Source organism: Nymphalis io, chromosome 2 (assembly GCF_905147045.1).
Source record: "Nymphalis io chromosome 2, ilAglIoxx1.1, whole genome shotgun sequence".
Classification (NCBI taxonomy): domain Eukaryota; kingdom Metazoa; phylum Arthropoda; class Insecta; order Lepidoptera; family Nymphalidae; genus Nymphalis; species Nymphalis io.
Genome location: NC_065889.1, coordinates 7,263,720 through 7,291,240, shown reverse-complemented (window position 1 = coordinate 7,291,240; position 27,521 = coordinate 7,263,720). Strand labels below are relative to the sequence as shown.

The 27,521-nt window shown below is 31.4% G+C and overlaps 3 protein-coding genes across 3 annotated transcripts; 2 read left to right on the top strand and 1 right to left on the bottom strand.

Annotated features, from left to right (window-relative positions):
• The first annotated feature begins 564 nt into the window (after positions 1 to 564).
• On the top strand, positions 565 to 6,900 carry LOC126779868 (golgin subfamily A member 4). Its single transcript, XM_050503989.1, has 8 exons — positions 565 to 1,045; positions 1,283 to 1,355; positions 1,420 to 1,541; positions 1,767 to 1,874; positions 2,267 to 2,464; positions 2,682 to 2,765; positions 2,841 to 5,960; positions 6,579 to 6,900. The coding sequence occupies exons 1-8, from the start codon at positions 962 to 964 to the stop codon at positions 6,603 to 6,605; spliced, it is 3,816 nt and encodes a 1,271-aa protein (XP_050359946.1). The 5' UTR covers positions 565 to 961; the 3' UTR covers positions 6,606 to 6,900.
• A 14-nt stretch (positions 6,901 to 6,914) lies between these two features.
• Positions 6,915 to 8,300, bottom strand: LOC126779999 (uncharacterized protein C9orf85 homolog). The gene is made up of 3 exons (XM_050504240.1): positions 7,815 to 8,300; positions 7,554 to 7,654; positions 6,915 to 7,113 (listed from the first exon to the last, which is right to left on the bottom strand). The coding sequence occupies exons 1-3, from the start codon at positions 8,124 to 8,126 to the stop codon at positions 6,978 to 6,980; spliced, it is 549 nt and encodes a 182-aa protein (XP_050360197.1). The 5' UTR covers positions 8,127 to 8,300; the 3' UTR covers positions 6,915 to 6,977.
• An 864-nt stretch (positions 8,301 to 9,164) lies between these two features.
• LOC126779930 (uncharacterized) lies at positions 9,165 to 21,228 on the top strand. Its single transcript, XM_050504137.1, has 12 exons — positions 9,165 to 9,246; positions 9,450 to 9,487; positions 10,513 to 10,641; positions 11,729 to 12,024; positions 12,111 to 12,221; positions 12,326 to 12,417; positions 12,836 to 12,936; positions 13,012 to 13,077; positions 13,167 to 13,281; positions 13,806 to 13,917; positions 15,565 to 15,603; positions 19,871 to 21,228. Exons 3-12 carry the CDS (start codon positions 10,517 to 10,519, stop codon positions 19,975 to 19,977), a joined length of 1,164 nt encoding a protein of 387 aa, XP_050360094.1. The 5' UTR covers positions 9,165 to 9,246; positions 9,450 to 9,487; positions 10,513 to 10,516; the 3' UTR covers positions 19,978 to 21,228.
• Positions 21,229 to 27,521: the final 6,293 nt, after the last annotated feature.

The window sequence follows — 27,521 nt, the reverse complement described above, 5'->3', positions numbered from 1 at the left end:
TAACTAAAATTATATATAATTTTGCCTCATCACTTGTGCCTCAAATTAAAATTATTAATTAGGCGCATGAAAATCGCTAACGTTTTAATTTTGAAATCACTGAAATTACAAAGGCAGCTTTGTACTTTAGTAGTCATTTTGTGTTTAAGGTAACAAACATGACAAGGAAACCACTGTTTACTGCAAAAATGCAAAATCATTTTTTGTTCTACTCATTATAAAAAAAAAACAATTCATCTTATATTTGCACACTATTTTTAATTTTGATTTTTTATGTTAATAAAGTTACAATTTCATACTTAATTTAAAATATTCGATAAGCCCAACCTTTTATAACAATTAAAAAGTGATTGCAGTAGTCAAGAGGTTATACAATAAGAGAAATTATTTGAATAGACCTATTTTTATTAGAAAACAGTCTTTTATCGCCTATGCAAAAAGCCTTGTACAGTGCATGTAAGATATGAAGTAACTAGTATGTACAGTTCTATATATACGATTTGTATCGCCCATGCCTAGTATAATATGTATCACTACCAAGTACCAACATTATTAGTACGTGACGTTAAGGTTGTTTTATTCTGTGCACTGTGCTACATATTATATACTTTTACTTATCTCTATTCTCTAGTGACCATCCCTATTTCTAGTTAACGTACACATTTTTTAACAATTTCAGTAGCATAATAATAGACACAAATACTCTTATTATGCGCTTATTATTGTAAGCAATACAATATTACATTTAATACAGATAAATCCGAAACAAAACGTCATTGTCAGAATTTACCAACTTCATGACGTTTTGTTGATTAAACGAGAATTATATGTTTAATTATTAAAAATATACATATTTCTATACTTTGGAATAAAATAAATATATACTATGTAACATTTAATAAATAAAATAACATAATTAAATTGCACATTATAATTGAAAGTAGTATTTTAAAATTTAATCATGTTCAAAAAATTTAAAGATAAATTAGCTGAGGAAGTTAAGTCATCTCCTCAAAGGATACAACAATTTGCACAAGCTGCACAAGTAAGAAAAAATCAATATAACATTTTATTCCTTCATCAAAAAATATCTTACAAAACATAATGGCTATGACAATTAATAAAAATGTCTTTGAGTTTCTTTTTGAGATGAAAATTATATTAATACTAATACTAATAAAATGAGAGTTATAATAAGTTGCATTATAGTATTGTCATTATAAGAGTTTTAATCTTTAATTTTTTCCTTGGCAAAAATTATTATTTTTTTATATTTTTCCAGGCTGCAGTTACATCTGCTTCAAGCAGCATATCTGACATAACAAATAATGATTTGTTTTCCATAGGTGACAATGGTAAGTACTAAATTAAGTTCTTTCTTATTCCTATTCTTCATAACTATTTAATTATTTTTTTTAGATACTCTGAGTAAAAACAAGATTTCAACATACAATCAACATCATACTTTTCAAGAGGTGCCTCTTGCTCAGGCAGGGAACAGTCAGCAAAATATTGAATCAGACTTTCAATTTAAGCAAGAGGTAAAAAATATATATTTTGGAATTTATAAATGTAATTAATATAACCCCTCTCAGAAAGGAGTATTGTTTTCATTATTATTAGATATTATAATATTTAAACAATCTAAAGTTTGCAACACTTTTACTTTGGTGGTAATGGAATATTTAAGTAACACATTTTCTCTATGTATTCTGTTAAATTTTAAAATTAAAAAGACTTTTAAGTATCAGACTTTCTGCTTATAGATGCATCAGGAAAATCATGGACAAAGAAGATTATCCAACAGCTCACTTGCTAGTGATATATCATTCCGATTGCCGAGTTATGAGAGCCCATCAATGTACCATCTGCAGGTAGGAAACGAAATTAATTCCTTTAAATATGTTTTAAAAACCTACTTTGATTACAGCATAAAAATTTAGTTTTACAAGTGGCTAATAATTGAAGTTATTATTTTTGTGAGATTAATAAAGTAGATAACTTATATGGCTGTGGATCACGCGGCACCAGGTTCAAAAGCCGAGACAGGCCAATAATTATGATTGGATCTTTTTGTTGTCCAGATTAAAAAGTACATAGTCCTTATTATTTCCAGCATGCTGTTATTATGCCCACCACTATGAGGTGCTAGAGTAAAGAGTGCACTATGATATATCTAATCCCTTGTGTCACTTTAAACCTTCACCCAAATTTATAAGTAAATTACATTCTTATAATTATTTTTTTAACTTTATTATAATTACAGTCAGATATGGAAGTATCAGCCAGTGAAGCTGAAGAGAAAGGATTTTCTGGAAGTACTGTAAACCTAGACAGAGTTACAAAAGAACAGTTGTATGCAGCATACCGTCGTACTCAAGATCGTTGTACTAAATATAAAACTCAGTATGCAGATCTTGCTCGTCATTACAAACTTCTGGAGAGGGAAAATGCAAAAGCAAGGGTTAATATTTAGATTTTAAAGTATTAATAGGCGACAAAATCATTATTAAAATGAATTATGATACACAATAAACTCATTTTATTACAAATGTTCTTTAATATATGTTAGAAAAAATATTTTCATTGATATTTTGTAAAATAAAATTAAAATCATGATTTAAAGAAAAATATATTTCACATTAAGGAAGAATACAAACTATAATATTTTATTTTTTCAGAATGTCTTAGTAGAGACACAGGATAAAGCTTTAAGAAGATTATCTGAATTAAGAGAACAATGTTCATTAGAACAAGGTGCCAAAGTATGTGTATATCACACATTTGTTTTTTTCCTTTCTAACTTAACCGTATGTAATATAATAAAAATATATTTTTAGGCACACCTTGAAAAAGCCCTGCGTTTAGAAATTGAGGAGAAAAATATAAAAATTGAAACACTCAATACAAAACTAAGTCTTTTACAAAATAGTAATATAGTGGATACTGTTGAGTTAACAGAAAATAAGCTCCAAGTTACAAATAACAAAAATGATAATGACGCACCGTTAATTAATTTAGTTACTGATGATATAAATAATGACCGGAAACCAAGCGAAGATACCGGAATAGCGGAAACGACAGTTTTAAATAATAAAATTGAAAAATTAGAACAATTGTTAAATAAGTATAAAGAATCACTTAAATCTACTAAAGAAAAAAATGCGCAATTGACTACAGAATTACAAATAATTTCTTCTGAACTTGAAACTAAAGTTAAAGAAAATGAACAGCTTAAAGCTGCTACACTATCATTAACAGAAGCGAGGCAAAAGATTCACGAACTGAATGAAAATATTGAAGAATTACAAAATAAAAATAATTCAATTGAATTTTTAAAAAATAAAGAAATTTCTATAGTCGAAATAAATTTAAAAAATGCACAGGAAGAAATTGAAAAGTTACATGAAAAAATCGAAATTTTAAGTAAAAGAGAAGAGGAGTATGCTATATCACTAGCTGAAAATAAACTAAGCATTCATAAAGAGTTAGAAAGTAAGGAAACTGAAATCAAATCATTAAAAGATAGCTTAGCAAGTAGTGATAGTGAAATTCAGTCACTTAATATAATAATAAATAATTATAAAAGCAACATAAGTCAATTGGAAGAAGAGCATAATAAGTTAAGAAATGAAATTACTGAACTAAATGCTGATAAAACTAAAGCGGGAGAGTTAAAAACAGAGTTAGATGCTCTTGCACAAAAATATCAATACCTTGAACAAACAAAGAGTAAGGCTGATGAGGAGTACAATTGTTTACAGCTACAAATGAAGCAAGAAACAGCTGAAAAGTTAGCAATGATTGATAGGAATGTTTATTTAGAAAATAGAAATACACAGTTGCTTGAAGAAAATACGAAGAAAAGTACACAAATTAGCAATTTAGAAAACGAAAATCAAACATTAAAAACAGAAATCAATTCTTTAAACAAACATGAATTACAAGATGATAAGAAACAAGCAAAAGAAATCAATATGTGGAAATTAAAATGTAGTAACTTAGAATCTGAGATTCAAGAGGAAAGGGTAGAACTTGTAAAATTACAATCGGAAATTGAAAAACTTTTATTAAATCATGAGTCTATTCAAACACTTAACGAACAGCTGAATATTACTGTAGAGGAGTTAAAATCAGAAATAACATCACTAAAAGATAAAGTAGTTCAAGGAGAACAGGTAAAGAAATCATGTGAAGAGTTGAGAACTAATGTGATTGCCTTACGAAAACATTTAAATAACACCTTAAAAGAATCAAAATCATTCAAACAAAATATAAATGAAACACTTAATATAATTAACGAAAATATGATCTTATTAACTAACACGACAAGAAATGAACTTGCTCGGTGTGAAAAGGTATCCGAAGATTTGCGTCTTTCTAATGTCTCTTTACAAATTAACGTTCAAAATATGTCGGATCAATACAAAACTTTGAACAATGATTATAATCAATTGCGAAAAGAAAACGATAAATTAAAATCAAAATTAGAGAAAGTGCAATTTGAAAATAGTGAACAGTTACAAAAGATAAAAGATTTACAAAAACAAAATGATGATTATGTTAAGGAATTGAATAATTATATGACTGATTCAGAAAAATTGAATGAAGAAATTAAAAAATATAGTAAGGAGAAAACCACAATTGATGAAAAGCTTGTGATTTTAAAGAAAGAAAATGATGAACTACTGGTTTCATTAAAAGAACATGAAAATGACAAAGAAATATCAAGAAATGAATTTAAGAATATATCTCAAAAGTATGATGATCTGTTTAACAATTTCAATGCTTTAATGATAGAACACAATGAATTATCAACACTTAAAGAAGATTATCAGAAAAAAACAACCATTATACTTAACTTAGAAAAACGAATTGATGAGCTTAATCAAGAAAATACATCATTAAAGAACTTATCTGAAACTATTTCCAAAAATGTAACTAATATCGAATCAGAATTAAAAGAAGTTCGCAAATCACATACTCAAATAGAAATTGAAAAAGACCACTTAAACTCTGTTATATCTGAACTTGAAGAAAATATAAAAAAGGAAAAACACGCAAAAAATACACAAACAGATAACTTCAATGAGCAGGAACAAATCCTTAACGAGAACAAAGACACAATTGAACAATTAAAAATGGAAATAGAACTCCTAAAGAACACTAACGATACAATATCAGAAGAAAATAAACATAACAGATCAGAAATTTGCAAGATGGAGGCTATCACAATAAAACAAGAGGAACGTGCGCTGGAGTTTGATGCGCTAAAAGAGGAGAATAAACGATTGCAGTCTGATATTGTGGGCCTGCAATCTTATATGACAAAAGTTTCTAAAGAAAATAGTCAACTTAATGATAAATTACGAGAAATCATTGCGACTAATGATAGTGACGAAAAAAATGACATGTTCATTCGTGATATAGAAAGTCTTCAAAATGAAATCCAACACGGAAAAGATAAAATAGATAACTTGGTTCGCGAGAACTCATTGCTGGCTGAAGAGAATCTTGAATTAAAGGACCAAATAAAATCACAGTCATATCCTAAAACAAGCATAACTACTGATAATAATTGTATAAACAATGACGACATTGTTCATAAGTATAATAATTTGTCAGAAACAAAAAATCGATTAGAAAAGAAATTGATTGATCTAGAACAAATAAATCAATCAGTGACTGATAACATGAATCATATGCAAAACAATAATGAAAAATTAAGACTATCTAATGAAAAATTAGAAAGAAGACTAGATGAAGCACTTGTTAGTTTAAGACATTTGCATTCACTGCAGGAGAACACTCAATTAGAATATTTAAAGAATATTGTATATGAATATCTGACAGGTTCTGAACATTCCGAAACTCTAGTTAAAGTAATAACAGCAGTGCTTAAATTTGATGATAATCAAACAGAGGCAATACTACAGAGGCAAAAAGAAAGACATAGCTTGGTAAGTTATTATTTATATTTTAATTAACAGTTCTGTTTATTTGAAAAGTTAAATAATAAATTTTAGTTAATTTCCGTTAAATCTTTAAAATATTTTTTTAACTTAAGGAAAAATCATTTCCCTAATTAAAATTGCAAACAAGTATTATTATACCGGCAATAATAATCGCCAGTGAAAAGTCAAATAAAAAACATGCTTTCTAATGATAAAAATGTGAATTAAAAATATACACACAACTTATCATATTGTTCAAAAAATTTTTCGGCCTTATTCATAATGGTTTATTTATCAGGTGATTAGTTGAACATTACGTAGTCTTCTTTTTTTGAAAAAAGATCACTGATTTCACTCTCAGACTCTCAATGATGTAATAACCAGCCGCTAAGCAATGTTTATAAATAAGTACTTATGTTTATAAGTAAAATTTCTCAAAAAAAGGTCAATCAATTTTCATCGCACAGGGATTATACATAAATACATGGCATGTCAGGCACTCATACTCTATAGGCTAAACAGTTTTTTTAAACAAATCACTCAGTATGAGTTGATTTTGTTAAAGTGAATAAAATCCACTATTTTCTATAAGTATAACTTAAAAATTATATGACTTTGTTTCAGCTCCGTCACCTTGGCCTTATTGGATAAATAAATCCATTAATATATAATAAAGTTAAATTAATCATATTATTTATTTTTTAGTTAAATACATTTTTATATTTTGTACAGACATAAATTAAGTTATTCATTGTGAAAAGTAAAAATGCAATAATGTTGCCATTTTGTACAATTTGTTCTATTTAAAGCAGATTTTATATACCTGGTTAATAATTAGAAGGTGTGAAAATGTAATCACAATAATTATATTAATAAAATATTAAAAAAAATATACTAAAAATTTTATCTCTATAATTATTTCGAAAATTTGGAATTGTTAATAAAAAACCTTTAATAAAAACACATGGTTTATTATTTTATTAATGTATTAAACAGGGAATAAACAATTTATTATATCTTCTCTCAGATTTCTAAATCAGAGAAATTAATATCATCACCAGAGTCATTGTCTAACTCTTTTTTACCCATTTCTAACAAAAATGCATCTATGTCCACATCAGTTACTTCAATACCATCGGATTCTTGTTTCTTTATGTGCCTGTAAGTGTTAAAATTTAATTAATAAAAAGAACTGCACGCTTTTCATAAAAGAGATCATTAAGTGGAAAGTGGCACTTTGCTCAGCCACAAATTTGAGGTTAAAAATACAATAAACACTACAAAGCAATATAATGTTTTATTAATTTTTTAAAATTATATGCCAGGTTTTTTCAGTTCCATTTTAACAATCACTGACTGTCTAGAAGCAACAGTGTGCAGACTGATTTACTCGCTAAATCAAATTGCAGTATTTCTCGTGTTTTATGAAAATTAATTTTCGTAGAGAGAAAATTTATCTTATATATTACAATGCAACAAAATATTAAATTTATATTTTGTTTATATCACTAATTTATTAATTTCTTCAAAGAGGATTATTTAAAAATCAAAGTCAATGAGAAAAACCACAAAACATTACATATTACATTATTTTCTTACCTCAAAAACGTTCGTCTTTTTCTTTCAGAAAGATTTTTTAATATTGATTGATACTTAATTTCATTGTCAACCAGTTTTTCAGTTTTTTTTTCAACAATCAACTACAATTTAAAAATTATTATCATATAATTATATATTTGGCAGAATAAAAAATACAACATATACACATAAATTTACAAAGTATAAATAGATTTTTAGTTTTTTTTCAAGGTCTTATAAGAATAATAATATATCTATATTCAATTAATTAATTATACTCACTTCTGAGGGCTTACAGCATTTAGTACAAACTTTTTTTTCAGTTGCGCATTTATTACACATAATGTGGTACGCATGTTTAATATTTCTCTGTTCGCATGACACACATTTTCCTGGAACCGTGAGAGGTTTGTATTTCTTGTATTTTATTTTCCATTCTATTATTTCTTTACAACGTTCACATACACCAGTCACTTCTAAATTATTTAAAAGTTTAGTTTTCTTACTGGTGTCATGTAAAGTGTTTTTAAATACAGTTCTATTTTGATGTTTTTGGGGTCGTGTTCTATTGGTATTCCCTCTAGAACAACTCATATCTATATACTCTATAAAAGAATTGCTATATAATGAAACTTAAATTGTTTTAAACCTTACAACTAACAAAGGTTATAAATATACTGCAATCAAATCAAATCTAATGGACTATGTATAATGTATATGGCAAAATGGAAATGAAATACATCAGACTTTAAAAGCGTGTAAGCTATCAGTGTCAGTTTATAAACAGGTGACAGGTTATAGAATATAAAGAATACGTTTACAAATAATTAGGGTGTTCACACGAAATTATTTATTTTTAACTGTTTATTTATTAAGGGTCTCCAACAATGGATACACACTTAATAATATTACAGTTAAGAAATCTCTGTGATTACCTTTCATATAGTGATATTGATACGGAAGTGGTACAAAATCCATTTATAATATACTTATATTGTCTGTTCTATATTATGAAACATTTATAGATTTTCAGAGCTTAGCATTGGTATTTAAGCACACGTTGGAGGTGTATATAACTATCTGAATGAGCTTTGGGTTGGTGTTAGGGTTAAATAATCCGAATTAGTCATTAAGTCATATGTAATTTTATTTTATAAAATAGGTAAACATGTTAGAAACAAAAAATACAATTGTTTCGCTTACAAATTGATTACACAATGCAGTATTTGAGGTAGTATGAGGAGTATAAGAAAGGTCTAAGCGAGTAAAAACAAATATAATAAATAAACATTTATATATAAGTTTACTTTGCTTAAGGTACATAATTCTCAATTTCATAATTCAGTTATTTTAATGGACTAAATTTTTCATCTGATTTTTGGCACTATTTTATAATCCCAAACGTCCTCATATTATAACTTTTTTTTATCGAAACTGAATTAATATTTATCTATTTCATAGGTTTCCTAATAGAACTCTCTTGGAGTTCTACTTATTGTTTTTCGTTTCTCCTTTTTTTCGAATTGTAGTAAACATAAGAGATAAAAATAAAGATCTGGTCTCTTTTTTATAGTAATCTACCCATAGAGAAGTATTACTATAGGGAATATAAATATAACACTTGCGTTTTTGTCTGTGGATTCTGTGGTGTTGGCTTGTGTTCACGAGATTTTTAATATTATTTTCCAATTTCCAGTTTCTTTCAAGTACACCGGTAATCGAATATATATTTCATTATAACTGTTAGTTTATTTTATTATTAATGTATTTATTGTAATAAACAATGACTACGGTTTAAAACTTAAATGAAACATTGTTATAATCTTTACCATTATCATTAGTTACTTATCAAGTAATAGTTAAACCTTTAGTTTAAGTTTTCATTAAATAATAAATATACGTTAAAATAACTTTTAGCATTTTGTTGAAGAGGAAGTAATCACTGTAAGCGAAAGGTGTGTAGTTTTCTTTTTAGTTATTATTTTCGGCATTATTGACGATAACATAAAAAAAAAACTTATAATATTATCAACTAAACTATTACATGTCTACAAACTATACTAGCTATTATATTTGTCATAAAGGAGTTAAGACAACATTGCCCTTCAATAGCAAAAAATAGTAGTAATGAAAAATTATTTTTTATAAATATAAAATATTCCTTTTGTTAAATCAAAATGCCTGTGTCAAGTGCTTAAACCTACGATTGGCTACTATGTTTAAAATTGTTTCAAAATACCTACTGTTTTATTATTTAAAACACAATTCTATAATACTGCTATAATATAGATAGCTATGATTAAAATTACTAATTTTCGCCTGCGTGCTAGGAGGGCAGGGGTGATTTATAATAATGGTATTGATGAATCAAGGAAATATAAAAGAGATTAGTTGTTAAGTAAAATATTCATAAATTCTGTTTCTTGAGGACTGATTAAATGATACAAATCACCATATAATATCAGTTAGCTGTATAAATAGTAATTAGTATTAAATATCCTAAAGATTATCAAACTTTCTGGACAAATTAAGACTGTTGTTTGATGTCATCATTTATTTGGTATAAATTGTATAAGGTTAATTCTGTTTATCTTAAAAGAAATATTTTATAATGTGTTGTAATATTATTAATATGCTATCCTTTATATTTACTTCACTTTTTTATTGCCCAATAAATTCAAACTATAGATTTTTTTAGACAGTACCATCATTTCAGTGTTATTACATCTTTAGATAACAACCAATAAATTGTTTATTCATTAAAATTGCCACATAAAAAGAAAGAACAAATCTAGTATCAATTTTAGATGTAATAGTGAAATGAGCTTAGCTTTTGGATTTTTCAGTTCATGAAAACTATTTATTATAGAAATTGTTTTTAAGTATAACTAATACATAATTTAAACAATCATTGCCACCTATTATTATAATTTTGAATGATATTGTCAAATATAATAATACAATAAAAATGTACTTCTAGCATAATGGATGATACAGAATTTAATGACCTCAAAGGAAACAAAAATACTTGGGGTGCAGGTCAAGAGAGAATGTTTCCAGAACATCCACAAAGACCTTTTGATCCTAAAAATTTTGGGAATAACAACAGGTCTGTATCATTGGTAGGGCTTTTTAGTATGCCTTGGTGGTACAATTCATTAATTATTCTAAGCATCTAAACTTCCTACTGCTATGCTTGAAGAGTGAGTTTTGCAGTGCATTACAGGTACAATAATATGAATGATGTAACATATTAATTTTTCATATAAAAAGATTAACAGCTAGAAAAATCATCCATATATGTATGTGGTTCTGTATAATATGTATTTATGTATATATGTAGCATATTCAAATCACGTTAGTACAGATACAATTAATTCTGAAATTGATTTGACATGATATAATTTGTCGGTACTTAAATAATGAATGTGGATTTAAGTAGCATAGTGTTGTATTATAAATAAATATATATTAATCAAGAATTGTTAGAGCTATAACCGAATTGCATGGAATATATCAATCTGATATTTGTTTATGTGTACTTCTCTGATTGGAGTAACCTATATATATATTTGTTTATACATGGGAAATGTATGTATGTATCTATTCTAGTTTTTTTTTTAATTTCATTAAGTTTCAAATCATTTACAAAATTAATGTATCTTAAAAACTTATCACACTCTCATATTTATACCTCATCACTATATTAATGTATGTATTTTTCTAATCATATCAAGTTATATTGCACTTTATCATCAACATCATCACTGCTTGTGCCAATGTCAATTGACAGAGGTAATTATTTACTACAAAGGTGGTGGCATTATTCTGGGGATTTTCCACACATAGCCGATGACTACGGGCAGATACCCACTGCACCTGGGCCCTTCCAATGGTGCGTTTAGATCACTTTAAGATAGCTTATTTGCCCAACTATCTTCTTGTTTTAGAAAAACATATCTACTAGCTTAAATTATATACTGATTAATAACTTTATTCGATGGCTTTCCATTCAATTTAATCCTAAAACATGATAAGTACAAAAGTGCTTATAAGAGTATTGAATAAATAATTTTGATTTTTGTCTAAGAAATTATGAATTTATTCATATTATACATAGGCGAACTAGTTATCTATCCTATCTATATGTTATCCTAATATGATTTAGTTAAGAAATAAGAAATCCATTGTTTCAGGAATGATCGTTACAATAATGCTTATGGAGATTATAGCGGTGGCTATGGTCCACCAGGTGGTGGATATGGTCAAAATTTTAGGCCTCCACGTTATTTCGGGCCACGCGGCTATTTTCCAATACCGAATGGTCCACCGCCTGTGTTCTATCAAGGGCCATATGGGCCTCCAGGGCCACATGGACCTCCAGGACCACAGGGGCCGCCAGGAAATTTCATGTGGGGAAGAGGATTTGGTCCTGAAGGACCACCAATTCGTAGACAACCAATGGATGACAAAACTATAAGATATCTTTTACGTTAGTAGAATAAGATAATTATCAATAAATGTTATAATGGATTATTAGTAATTTATTTAATCTATTTTTTTTTAATTATTAAATAGGCTGCGGTGTTGCAAAAGATCAGCTGAAGAATTTGCCACGTGATTTACTACAGCTGATGGAACCAGAGTACTGTGGGCTTTGCGCTCAAAGCTTCGAGTCATTTGCTGTCTGTAAGTTCTGCTAATGAAAGAATAAAAAAGAAATTGATGACGGTCAAATAATAAGTTTAACATTATCCAATTGTACGAAACATATCGATTTGATTTGTTTACAGCTCGCACTCATTACATTTCCAAAAACCATATCAAGAATCAGAAAAAATGGTTAACACAACCAACCGAGATAGGATTCCGTCGCGCCAAAGAGGTAACTGGGCAATTTGTCAACGTAATGTTTCAGTAGTGGTTTTGGCGACCAACCGATTCACATAATGGAAATCATTTAAAGTATAATTGCTTCTCACTTGATATGCTGTTCGCAACACCTTGCCTCGTGATTGTGGACAGATTGGCTCAAGTGAGATTTATGTGAACACCGTCGTCAAAATTGAAACTTATATTGTAACAAATTGTCGATCTTCACGTTATTGAAGACGTGAGGTTTCTGTCTTATTAAATCTACCTCCCTTATTATATTTTTGATGAAAACGTTGCACAAATGTTTAAAGCTTTAAGATGAAATATACCCAATATTGAACGCGTTGTCTATTTTCCGGGTTGTTTCATTTTGTAATTTTATTACTGTAAAAATTCCGTTTATTTACTGGACCACTTTCCCGTCACAGATACCACTGAAGGCACGTGAGCTGTACTGTGAATTATGTGATGTTCATATTACATCGAAAACACATTCGGAATCTCATTACGCTGGGAAATCACACAGATCGTATGTCGATTGTTTTTTTTTTAAAGATTGAACTCTTGAACGTGATTCATAATGATTAAACGGATACTTTTATAGGATCGTCGAGGGTCGTAAGAATCCCAAGAATCCGTTTCTGCTACAACAAGGAATGCAAGGTCGTGTGTAAGTTGTATAATTAATTATAAATTAAAATTGAAAATTAACACAATTTAAAAAAGATGCAATATAAATACTTTAATTTTTTATAACAGGCAGCAACTTATCCGCCGCGAAAAGAAAAATCTTAAACCAACTACTGAAGAGGATGAAGCTGTCGAGAAAGATGCGAAAGTGGTTCAACCTGATCTGCATTGTGAAATATGCAAGGTATGTTGTACTTATGACTATTTTTATTATATTTTCTAACCGTTATACCTTTAGATTTGCTAAAATTTATAATATAGCCTGTAATAAAAATGTTCATCCTTTTGTCAACAAATAATTTATTTATTTATTGATTCAGATCTATTGGTTGCACAAAGGAGAAGAGAACACTACATGCAATATTTTTATATCAATCGCACCTTATCTATATTGTTAATAGTAACTACAACAACAAATGAAAACAATAATTCTATAAAAATTTAATGGTCAAGATATGATAAGATATGAAAAGAAACAAACTAAATAAAAAAATATCTTAAGTAGCATTATAATAATTCTAACACTTCTAAATAATAATAAAAAACAAACAATGTAATAAAAAAAACATTTCTCTCACACCATTTTGAAGGCATCTGAAAGTTGTCATGGCCAATATTCAAATAATGCTAGTTATATATTTAGTTATTTTTGTCTAAATCGGTTTGGAATACATTGATTTATTTAAACTGACTCCATTTAATTTGCAGACGTCTGTAACATGCTCTGAACAAATGACGATGCACTTGAACGGGAAGAGACATCTCTCTAAGGAGAAGCAGCACATCTTGAAAATGATGAAGGGAGGCGGGAATGCAACACGTGAGTTTTATAATTTATGTTATTTAAATGGTTTATTATATTTTGCTATACAAAATAATAAACTATTTCTATCAAAATGCACTGCATTTTGTTAACATGATTCAATATTTTTAATGTACTGTGCGTATTATTATATTTACATATAATACATTGGTGTTGGCAGGCACTACACATATATAGAATATAGAATGATAAAATTTCAGTTTACTATTTGAAATAACAGTAACAGCCTGTTAATGTCCCACTGCTGGGCTAAGGCCTCCTCTCCCTTTTTGAGGAGAAGGTTTGGGGCTTATTCCACCACGCTGCTCCAATGTGGGTTGGTGGAATACACATGTGGCAGAATTTCAGTGAAATTAGACACATGCTGGTTAGACTTCACTATGTTTTCCTTCACCGTAAAGCACGAGATGAATTATAAACACAAATTAAGCACATAAAATTCAGTGGTGCTTGCCCAGGTTTAAACCCATGATCATCGGTTAAGATTCACACGTTTTAACCACTGGGCCATCTCGGCTTACTATTTGGAATACGACAGTTGAATAAGTAAATTACATAAAAAGGCCAAATGATGCTCGTTTTTGTCAATCTTAACCTCTGTTTTCAATAGTGAGTAATGTAATGAGACGTATCTCATGTGTTGTGATTCACAATAATAATTTGGACACTACCTACATAATGTTTATCGTAATAATATTTTATTTATTAATAATAATTAGAATCTGTTGGATCTTTTATATAGTATTATAAATTGCCGTGAAATAAAAACGCACTATTGACTGCCACATTTCTTGTTAAAGTAAAATTGTAACTCGTTACCATTCACTAATAAAAGTTTAAATCGCTGGCTAGGCTTGTAGGTTTATTGCATTGATAATTATTTAATACTCAACCATACTTAGGTCTGGCTACATTAAAAAAAAAACATTTGAAATATTACGTATCCAATACGTACCGAAAATAGATTAAATAAGACATAGAAGACGCTGTGAAATACTAATGACCGCATATAATTGATTAAAGTTGCGACGATTAGCCAGTGCTCCTGTGTTTCGCAGCTCATTGTTTTGTCTTTAATATGCTTTCTTTAAAAAGCCGAGATGGCCTAGTGGTTAGAACGCGTGAATCTTAACCGATGATCGTGGGTTCAAACCCGGGCAAGCACCACTGAATTTTCATGTGCTTAATTTGTGTTTATAATTCATCTCGTGCTTGACGGTGAAGGAAAACATCGTGAGGAAACCTGCATGTGTCTAATTTCATTGAAATTGTCACATGTGTATTCTACCAACCCGCATTGGAGCAGCGTGGTGGAATAAGCTCTAAACCTTCTCCTCAAAAGGGAGAGGAGGCCTTAGCCCAGCAGTGGGACATTAACAGGCTGTTACTGTACTGTACTGTATGCTTTCTTTGCTACTGCCCAGAGTCTTCAATATTAAGAGAAATCAACGTAAATGTTTTATTTTTTGTATGAAAGAAAAAATGATAAATCATTGTAATCATAGTTATGTGAACTTGCGACGATATGGATACGCCATGATGTGATTAAAGGAAAAAGTTTTATATTCATTTAGTATTGGTAAAACTGCTAATATGTAAATTCTGTATTCACAATATTAAAATTATGCTCTTTATCATTTATAGAATTGCAGGAGACACAGAATGAAGATGCTGCTGTGGAAGGTATAAATAATCACGATATATTCATTATGATAAATTGAGGGGTATAGAAACAAAGGGACAATCTCCAGTTTTTTTGATTTTGTAAAAAAACTCAAAAACCTGTATCTGTAAAGATACACATATTTTTGTACTGTGTGTTTTTCTAATCAATAGGATAGAGTTGGAAGAAAATATACAGCAAGTTTGAACCAGATTGACATGGAGATTTAACGACAAACATAGTTAGAAATTTGGATATTGCTATGTTTGTTTCCATCAAGTGGAGATTGCTTGTAATAATCATATATGGATATAGTATTATTTGATTTGCGCTGAAATGGATATTGTTGATTGCGTTTAAATTAAAGCCATTTAATTAGAATAATGATTAACAAAATATTTATTTTTATCTTTAGTAGGAATCATTTGGTTATAATTACTTGAAATTATTCTTAAAATTATTATAATCTTGTACTTATGTTTTTGTAACAAAACAGTATTCTTTTTTTTTAAACTTGAACAAAAGTTATCTTATTTAAATTTTGGCTCTTAGCTTCTTTCTAGCTAGGTTCGGAGGTACTCACAAACATTTAATTCCATTTAAACATTAATTTTGTAGATTCGTGCCCGTTTATATTTTGAAATTTTGAAGTTGTCAAAACATAAGTGACAATCTCCAGTGGACATAGATAATTTTATTTTAACTTTTCGTTTTCAACTATAGATTTCTAAAGGATATAGACGTGTTTTTTGCCGTTTTTTGCCGTGGAGTACCGGCTTAGAATAGTACTCCCCCAATCTCATCCCGTGGGTGTCGTAAGAGGCGACTGAGGGACGGGGAAAAGGGGGGATACGCAGCAGCGTCCCCCCCCATAAACATCTTACCCCCCTACTGCGCTCGCCAACCCGCCTGCCCAGCGCGGCGAGTATGGGCAAACCCTCCTTAATGGCAGATGTGCCCAAAAAAGGCCCCCAGTTACCAGCAAGCCCGCTAGGCCCGACCAAGGTAGCGGTCGCGGTATCGGCAGGGTACCATATAAAACGACTTCACATGGCAACGTACAATGGACGCTCGATGAGGCTGGACCATCACCTCGCCGAATTAGAAGTAGAGTTAAGTCATATAAACTGCCATATACTGGGGTTATCTGAAGTCCGAAGACAGGGGGAGGACACGATAACTCTAGAGTCCGGTAACTTACTCTACTTCCGCGAAGGTGATAACCTCTCCCAGGGTGGTGTCGGTTTTCTAGTCAAAAAGGATCTCATTAGCAGCATTGTGGAAATCAGTAGTGTGTCGAACCGGGTAGCGTACCTTGTCCTAAAACTTTCCGACAGGTACTCCCTGAAGGTCGTACAGGTATATATGTACGTACAGCCAACTTCGACATACTCTGATGATGTGGTCGTAGCGATGTACGAGGACATCGCAAAGGCCCTCAACGACACCTCGAAGGCCCACTACAATGTTGTTATGAGAGACTTTAATTCTAAAGTGGGAGTACAAGATAGCGGTGAATCAAAAGTCGGACCTTACGGCTTGGGCTGCAGAAATCACAGGGGGCAAATACTGGTTAACTTTCTCGAAGCGCAGGGGCTCTTTTTGATGAATTCTTTCTTTCAAAAGAAGCTCAGAGGAGGTGAAGCCCCGATAACGTGACAAGGAACGAGATAGACTTTATCATTTCAAATAAAAGGCACATATTTAGAGATGTTTCAGTGATCAACAGGTTTAATAATGGAAGTGATCACCGCTTGGTTCGAGGCACTCTAAATATCGACTTCAAAGCCGAAAGATCGAGAATGATGAGGTCTACTCTCCGACCTACCATGCTCCAAGTTGCTCAAGGCTCCGAAAAGTTCCAAATGAAACTTCAAAATCAATTCACCGCGTTGGAAACCGTAAGCAGCATTTATGAGAAAACCGACACGCTGGTCAAAATACTGCAAAACACATCCCGCAAGTGTTTTCCGCCACAGAGAAGAGACAACGCACCAAATCTCTCTGCTGAGACACTAATGAGAAAACGATGAGAACTACCATCGTTTTTGTCAGATAAGGCCTGAAACAGAAATATAAAATAAATAAAATAATATAAATAAACAATAAAAACGCTAACGCGACGCGATCTCCGCCGCTCCAATACCCGTGCCATCAAGGCTGCGATTGAGCAAAATCTGGGATCGAAAGTGTTCGCTCGCAAGTTTGGGAGGCCGCGTCTGACAAAACTTAAAACTGAAAATGGTGGGGTCGTTACCTCTAGGCCTGAGATTGTCGGAGAAGTAGAGAGGTTTTATGGGCAGTTGTTCTCTTCAAGATCGGATAAACCCGTGGGAATCAGTATTGATGACCAGCGCGCCCCTCTTATGCGCCATTTATTCGAGGAGCTCCCGGTCGTTGACAAAGGCGAGATTAGGGCGGCTCTAGAACAGCTTTAAAACAACAAAGCCCCGGGAGATGACGGAATCACAACAGAGTTGCTTAAGGCAGGCGGGACTCCGGTCCTGAAAGAGCTAGCAAGCCTCTTTAATTCCGTCATCCAACATGGCAAGACCCCGGAAACGTGGAGCGAGAGTGAGGTGGTACTGTTTTTCAAGAAAGGTGATAAAACCCTCTTGAAAAACTACAGACCGATCTCCTTCCTGAGTCACGTGTATAAGCTGTTCTCAAGAGTCGTCACGAACCGTCGTCCGTCTCTACAGACGACTTGACGAGTTCCAGCCCCCAGAGCAAGCCGGCTTTCGATCAGGCTACAGCATCGTGGACCACATCCATACTGTTCGGCAGTTCGGCTGTTGTGCAGAAGACCGAAGAGTACAATCAGCCGCTGTGTATGGCATTTGTGAACTACGAGAAAGCCTTCGACTCCATCGAAACCTGGACAGTGCTCGACTCATTGCAGAGATGTCATATCGACTGGAGATATATCGAGGTACTGAGATGTCTGTACAACGCCGCTACAATGACTGTCCACATCCAGGACTGTAAGACGAAGGCGATCCAACTGCGCAGAGGGGTGAGACAGAGGGATGTAATATAATTTCAAGACGCTGGATTGGACTGAGTATGGAGTCAATGTAAACGGCGAGTACATCCCACACCTTCGATTTGCCGACGATATCGTCATCATAGCAGAGTCGCTGGAACAACTCACCGAAATGCTGCGTAGCCTAGGCGAGTCTTCCCGGTGTGTCGGTCTCGGTATAAACTTGGACAAGACCAAGGTCATGTTCAATAGGCATGTCGTGCCGGGACCGATATACGTCGAGGGGAAACCTTTCGAAGTTGTTAGTGAATATACCTACCTAGGACAGATAATACAAGTCGGTAGGAACAACTTCGAGAAGGAAGCCGATCGAAGAATTCGCTTGGGATGGGCAGCATTTGGCAACCTTCGTCAAGTCCTCAAGTCGTCTATAGCGCAATGTTTGAAGACGAAAGTCTTCAACCAATGCGTCTTACCTGCCATGACATACGGTGCCGAAACGTGGACACTAACTGCGGGACTAGTCCACAAATTCAAAGTCGCTCAGCGTGCTATGGAGCGAGCTATGCTCGGAGTATCTTTGAAGGATAAGATCAGAAATGAGATTATCCGGAAAAGAACCAGAGTCACCGACATAGCTTGCAAAATTAGCAGGCTGAAGTGGCAGTGGGCTGGTCACGTATGTCGTAGGACCGATGGCCGTTGGAGCAGACGAATCCTAGAGTGGAGACCGCGAATCGGCAAGCGCAGCGTAGGGCGCCCTCCAGCCAGTTGGACTGACGACCTTAAGAAGGTGGTGGGCACCAACTGGATGCGGAAGGCGGAGGACAGGGAGCTTTGGCGGACCTTGGGAGAGGCCTATGTTCAGCAGTGGACAACGATTGGCTGTTGATTGATAGACGTGTTTGATAATAATGTTTTGATTGATCACAAGCTTTAAATCTCTGCAACTAGATGGCGTTATTAGTCAATTTTCGTACAAAGGTGGAGATTGGCACCTTTGTTTCTATACCCCTCAATTACAAGCTAGCTAAATTTTTATCATATGACAAATTCTTAACTAGTTCGTAAGATGTACTAAATAAATAAATGACAAATTATTTGTGGAACTTTATTTGTGTTATCATCAGGCTTCCACAAAGCTCAACTACACGTATGTTATACGATGGCCAAACATCTATTTTTAATAATAATACGATTTAGAAGGTAGAACTTATAAATAAAGAACAAAATAATGACTGATTGTATGTTGTATAATCAATTATAACAGTAATTTAACAAGTATTAATTATTATCAATAGAAATCGAAAATGCTGAAGAAGAAGAAGAAGAAGAAAACGAAGAAAGCTATGATTGGGGTAAAGGAGAAGAGAAATGGGAAGAAACTAGTCAAAATGAATGGATTTAGAACACGAAAGATTATATAAAAAGAAACCAAGTAAATTGAATATTTCTGTGCTATATCAGATTTTTACTTTTACTATTCATATATTATGTATTAATTTTCAGTCTAAGCAGTAAATATTACATACTTAAGACTGGTTAATGTTAAGAAACTATATGTAAACTGTGAGTGGATTTGAATTCTTATATAAATAAATAAATAACTTTCAAACCACTGTAATATTTATTTCATAAAAAATATATTTAAAAATTTAGTAACTCGATTTACATTTGTACTTATGTATATAAGTACCTAATATGTAGAGTTGTGTTGCAATTTTCAGATACATAAACAGCCACATTTGGGTTTTCTCACTGATTGTCGCCGAGTTCCATTAATTTTTTCAATACTCCTTCATTTTCCAGCATCAGTTCTTGAAATACAAATTTTATTCAAATTTACTTTGTCTTAAAAATATACTATTAAATAAAACCATCAAGTTTCATTAATACACTAAGAATAAATATTTTAAGTCCCATATGATGGACACAATAACAGTAATAATAGTAAAAGTTTGTTTTTAATTAATTTTATTATATTTAACAAAGATATATATGAAAAGTTAGACAAAAAAAGGATGTAACATCATAAGCTTGAATAGGCAGCTGTTGAGTAACTTTCCATTGATTATAGTTATATTATTTAGTTGTAATAACTGAAAAAAAGTGTTCAAATTATTCAATTTTTCACATGTGTTTATGTAAAGTATGAATTAATAAAATTTGTGTGCTTGTTTGATGCTACCAGTCAACGAAAATGTTATTGTATTTATTTCTGATGATTAATATTTTTTACCAACTGCATGACCGTCTTCTTCGTCGACGTCGTGTTCCCAAGCATCCATTAGTGAAACCAAACCAGAGTGCTAATGCCAAAACTGCTAATAGCCCCACGAGTAAAATTCCTTGTATTTTAGGGTCAAAGAAATTTATAGGTTCCTTTGAAAATAATGCAGAAGTCTTTGCGGATGATTTTTTTACACCAGAAGAACTTTTAGCCATCTTGACATATGACGTATTTTCATCTATTTGCCCCATTTTCTTTCAGAAGTTTTAGAGAATATTGTATGTTTATTTCATATTTTTTCATATTTATATTTGCTTGAACTTGAAATTTATATATGTGAGGTCATGGCTATAATTGGTTTTTATTTTATCGTGTGTTTAATTCATCATTAATTTATGAAGGGTTTCAATTTTTACATTGTCAGGATAAAGTTGTCAGTTGTGTTTTTTTATGATTATTAAGTTAAAATAGGTTGAGGTGTTATAATTAATAATTTTATACCTAGTTAATAATTAAGTTTTTATTGAGAACCAGCAAGGCAAAATGACATTATTACATTCATCTACGGTATTTTTATTATTAATATCTTTAGAAACTGTAGTGCGATTGGTTCTGTTTGAATTTTATATGGTTTTCATAGCAATGTTTGATATATGATAAGAAGTAATGTAGAAAATTAAGAGCTTGTCGTGGATTCCATTCATTCTGTAAAATAAACACCATATATATCAAAACATTGTAACCTCTGGACTTCACCATTGTCATCACGGAATCCTAGTAATAAACCTCTCAAATCTGCTAAGAGGCATTGACACCAGCATCTGAGTAATTTGTATCGTCTGTAAATTTTTAATGATTTAAATATGTCAATTTATATTATATTGTTTTTATAAAAACCATAAGTCATTTTTATTTTCTCTATAAGCATATATTATTTATCTTTGATTCATTCTTAATTTAATTAATAAAATGCTGCAAGCATACGTACTTAAAATTTCTTTCTTGTTTAATGTTTTGTATTTTTCTGTTCGTTTTTTAATCAGCAAATTTATTACTTCTCAAATAATTTAAATTACTTTCAAAATCATTTGACTTAAGAGTTTCCTCTGTTGATTCCTTTGTCAATAAAGCATCAATTTGTGCTCCATACAATAGTTTAAGATTGCCTAGTGTAGTAAAATAGAATAATGAAAATTCATCATTTTCAATTACAGGTTTTTGTATATTAGGGTTTAAGTTAGTTAGTTCATCTGTAAATACAGAGCTACACGGTAGCATGCGCAAGCGATCCCGTGGCGCTAAGATGGAAAGGGTACCGCTGGTTTTTTAGTGGGTATTCCGATGTTCGGGGCGCACTCGGCGCTTTGGACACCGGCGAGCCCGACATACCCCCCGCTGGGGGAAACGCGCAACGCGTTTTTTCAGCGTTGAAAAAAAAAGGTTCATCTGTAAATAATATACACAACAAGTGTTAACAAAAAAATGCAATCGAATGAATATAAAGCTATTACATATATAATGATTAATTATGAATAATACAATTGAGTTTTTTATTAATATTAGCAAATTAAGATGAAATAATCTTTAATATGTATATTTCAATTAAATTAATTGGAGATTAACAACATTTAAAGATGAATATTATATTTATAGCAGTATTATGAACTATTTGAAAGAACTTACTAGTAAATAACGAGTGCCCTAAATGAAAATGATATACATTATAGAGTAATTGTCATTCATATGAATAGCATATGTATAGTCTTGTTAAACTGCTATATAAAATAGTTTTTTTGTGTAATAAAGAATTATTTAAATTTATTTTCTAAAAATCATAAATTCAAGCATTCTTACTTTTTTTTCTACAAAACAATGACAGAAATATTTAAAATTCGATTTGTTTTTATCTGTAGTCAAAATGTATACTGAATTATAATATAAACATTTAAATAAGAATATCTATTCTATTACAATAACTATATATTTTTTTTATAAATTATATTAGTAAGCTTTGTTAATCTTTAGCAAAATTTTATGATCATTTTCAATAGAAAGCCGAGATGGCCCTGTGGTAAGAACGCGTGAATCTTAACCGATGATCGTGGGTTCAAACCCGGGCAAGCACCACTGAATTTTCATGTGCTTAATTTGTGATTATAATTCATCTCGTGCTTTACGGTGAAGGAAAACATCGTGAGGAAACCTGCATGTGTCTAATTTCACTGAAATTCTGCCACATGTGAATTCTACCAACCCGCATTGGAGCAGCGTGGTGGAATAAGCTCCAAACCTTCTCCTTAAAAAGAGGAGAGGAGGCCTTTAGCCCAGCAGTGGGACATTCACAGGCTGTTACGGTTTCAATAGAATATAAATATATTGTATCTCTAAACAAGCAGGCTCTTATAGTTAAAGATTCCGATACACCGAAAGCACTACACATAACGCTTATTAATGTTCTTCGATATGTAATAAAGTCAAGATTTTTATATGTTGTATATTATAATGCAAAATAAAATGCAATAAAAGGTTAATTTTCTCGTTGTTCTTATCAGTTGTGCGCTTCACAGCAGCATCTGAATTATGGTTTAAATCTAGAGAAACTAGACCATTCGAAACGAAGTTTAAAAATTTAAGCTGTTAGAAACTAGGTAAATACTGGCGATTAACATCGACGCTCATGTAACCAATTATTAAGTGTTTACTCAGAAGAATCTTGTGACTATTTTGTCGGAAATCGGAATTGCCATGAACTCTTTTACTTGAGGGCATTTTTATTTTCTGATAGCTTATTATTAATATTTTATTTCCAGTTGTGATATTTAATTTAGGTTTAATAAAAGTAAAATATGTAGGTATTTTTTATTTTACTATTAATCATTTTAAATAACAATATATTTAATTGACTTTGAGTACACGTCATGACTTTGACGAAATGACAATTGTTGATTATTGTTTTGCGTATATTTTGTAATTTAATTATCAACAATTTTCATCAACATCAAATATTCATTAAATTATACGACAATGCACCATTGTATACACTTGAATATGATATACGGATAATTTCTCTGTCTTCTCACTGGATAAGTAAAATTTAACATCAAACACAATCAACGCATCAACTGTTAAAGTTTGTGTTGAAAATTATTTATCTCCCAAAATAGGGAATGCAGTTACTATGGCAACATTTTCTTTTGTTTTTTTTTTAATTATATGAATGTGCTCGCTATGCTCGGAGTATCTTTGAAGGATAAGATCAGAAATGAGATTATCCGGAAAAGAACCGGAGTCACCGACATAGCTTGCAAAATTAGCAGGCTGAAGTGGCAGTGGGCTGGTCACGTATGTCGTAGGACCGATGGCCGTTGGAGCAGACGAGTCCTAGAGTGGAGACCGCGAATCGGCAAGCGCAGCGTAGGGCGCCCTCCAGCCAGGTGGACCGACGACCTTAAGAAGGTGGCGGGCACCAACTGGATGCGGAAGGCGGAGGACAGGGAGCTTTGGCGCACCTTGGGAGAGGCCTATGTTCAGCAGTGGACAACGATTGGCTGTTGATTTTAGATGAATGTGTGTGACATTCCCAAATTATCTCTGTTTCAATCGCGGCCCACTTCACTTCACAGGCCCTTGATCTCTTAGTTTCTCTGTCTACGAATATATATATATATATATATATATATATATATATATATATATATATATATATATATATATATATATATATATATATATATATATATATATTTTACATATTCTATGGCTTGGTCATCTTCCGTCTATGTTCCAATATGACTGGTGATTGAGTCATAAAAGTAAATTATGATCCATAGTTAGTATAGTTCGATTTATAGACTATTCCAATCACAAGAGGTGTAAAGACAAAATGAAAATTTTTGACATGAAACTGACGCGATATATTTGCAATCATTATGGATTAAAATTAAATGTTATGATCGACGTATATTTCTTTACCAAATGTTGTGTTATTAACAAAAGTTGTGATGTTATTTATTTCGTATTAATTTCAAAATAATAGGAAAACTGTTGGAAATTTGTTATATCATTTTTACTGATAAAGACGCCAACGTACATATAGATACCTTTTAGATAAAAAAATAAGAGGGTAAATTTAAGTATACGAAAGAGAGACAAGGTCATCATGAAATTCGTCAAACTTTATTAAATTCTTATCAGATGGTATATACATATATATGAAATATACAAGAATTAATAATCAAGGCATAAATAATATGAGAAACATTCTAAAACTCAATATACAGATTTAATAGATACCTACTCATAAAAAAAAGTAACAGCTTGTATATATGCCACTGTTGTGCTAAGGCTTCCTATCCTTTTTGGGGGGAATGTTTGAAGCTTATTTGACCGTGCTGTCCCAATGTGGATTGGTGGATACACATGGTAGACTTTCATGCAGCACATACAGATTTTCCCACGATGTTTTCCTTCACCGAGCACGAGATGAATTATAACCACAAATGAAGCACATGAAAATTTAGTGTTGTCCGTAGATATAACACTCGACTCGTAGATATTACATAATATCAATTTTCAATTTGCTGATAAGTCCTAACAGTACTATTTTAATTATTTCTCGCTCGTATTTCAGTCCGAAGAGATTGCAAAATGGTTGAATAAATTCCATATGTATCCTTAAAAAAATCCTCTCATTGAAGTATTTCAAATTCTTTAATTATAGCGCCCGGAGCGTGCGTTTTAATTAATCTCAAATTCTTGTGCTCGGGTAACTGAAATTGTTACCGTAAAATGGTAAGTTAAAAAAAAAAAGAATTCAATGCTGATGGAAATTTGTAATACTAAATATTGTTTATGAATATACATATACATTGTATATACACGTACATAATATAGGTAATATTATGTACGAAAGGGTGGGTTTAAGGCGACTGTCTGCATTATCAGTTTATTTCAGTATAATTAGAGTTGTCTCTAGAATAGATTTCTCAAAGTTGGTTGTATAATAATAATTTCGGATCTTTTCTCTTTTTATATTTTTTTTTGGGAAACTCAACAAAAAAACTTACTATATAGTATTTTAGCCAAGGATATGGTTCGAAGTCGAGTAGAAATCCATGAAGGTCTGCGCAAATTCCGGACAAGCAAGAATCAACTGTATCATACTTGTAAACATCAAAGACAAAATTGGGATTTTTATATTCAGGAAGGTTGACCCAAAAACGTACAGGAATACTAGACTATAAGGATCCACCGTTATAGGCAAGGCATACCAACATTCCTAATATTAAGTCCATGCATATATTTTTTAAACTTCTCCTTTGTAGGAATGCTATGTAAGCGAGTCTTTAGTCCGACTCACACTTGGCCGATTTTCGGGTGTTCGTGACCACAACCTTTTTTGAGGGTGGATCCGTGCATACTGCATCTAATTGTGAAAATAAGCTGCACCTTTCAGCTTTAACCTAATATCATCTACACTAACGGATAATGCCCTCTCATATTTATTTAGATTCCTAGGATCTAGACATACCTATTCTTAATTCCTCAGAATTTTTCTTGTTAACAACAATGCTACTCACTCATTCCGTAGGCTTTACTTACTTTTTCAATGACAACCATCTGTACTATTTTGTGCAATTCCTCACAGACTCTTAAACAAGACAAATGACACTTTCCTAGAAGGGTCGATGCACGGGACTGCCTCGTGCTTAATCTTTAAGTGACACAAAAGTGGTAGACATCCCAAAACTTAAAACACTTCGTTATATTCATTACCTAAAAATATTTTTACATTAACTGGCATAATTTGAGCCTATAGTAAAAATTATTTTTAATATATCTTTGATATGTTGGCAAACCTAAGACTTGCTTTGCTCTTAGGTTCCGAAACTGACATAAAAGTTTACCTACATCCAGTATAGGTATTTTAATATGTCCCAAGACAAATATTGATATTATAATTTTTTAAACAACGATATTTCTTAACAAATTGAAATTATTATTCACATGACATTCTGCTCTATTGTCTAATATATAATTGATATTTTTACAATTTACCATTATATTGAATAGTCAGGATTTTACTTACTTTGTAACCATAGGTAATAATATGTTTGTAACATTTTATTTACGCCAGTTAAATTTGTTATTATAAATTGTGTTTATTGAAAAGGTTTTTGTGAATATCCATTCATAATAAAAGTAGTAATAGAGAATGAAAAACAACAACACCCATTACAGTGTTCCTGTAGTTTTTGAAGATAAACATTTTATATAAATAATTTAAAATCCTTCAATCTTTTATTATAAAAATAGTATAAAATAATATTTCTCACAAACCGAGTATTACGCAGGTGAAGCTTATTCTAGAAATGTTAAAAACACTTTAGACGATTCTAAACGCCGGTATTTTATTTCGTATCCATAAATTGGTAGAATAGCACTATTAGCTATAAGATATTTATTAGGTACCTATAAATTTATATGTTTATTTAGAATTTATAAATTTGAGGCGGATATCTCTTTCTATCTCTAATTCCGTTTTCCCCAAAGAATCAAACGCGTAAATACTTGGTACGGAAATTTCCACATAAGGTCCAGCAGCATCATCTAAAATACATTCATTTTGGGGACACTTTTTATACACAAGATACTTCTCCTTACCTCTACAGTCCATGCCTACTTACAACAAAGAGCAAATTGACAGCGTCATATTGCACAGA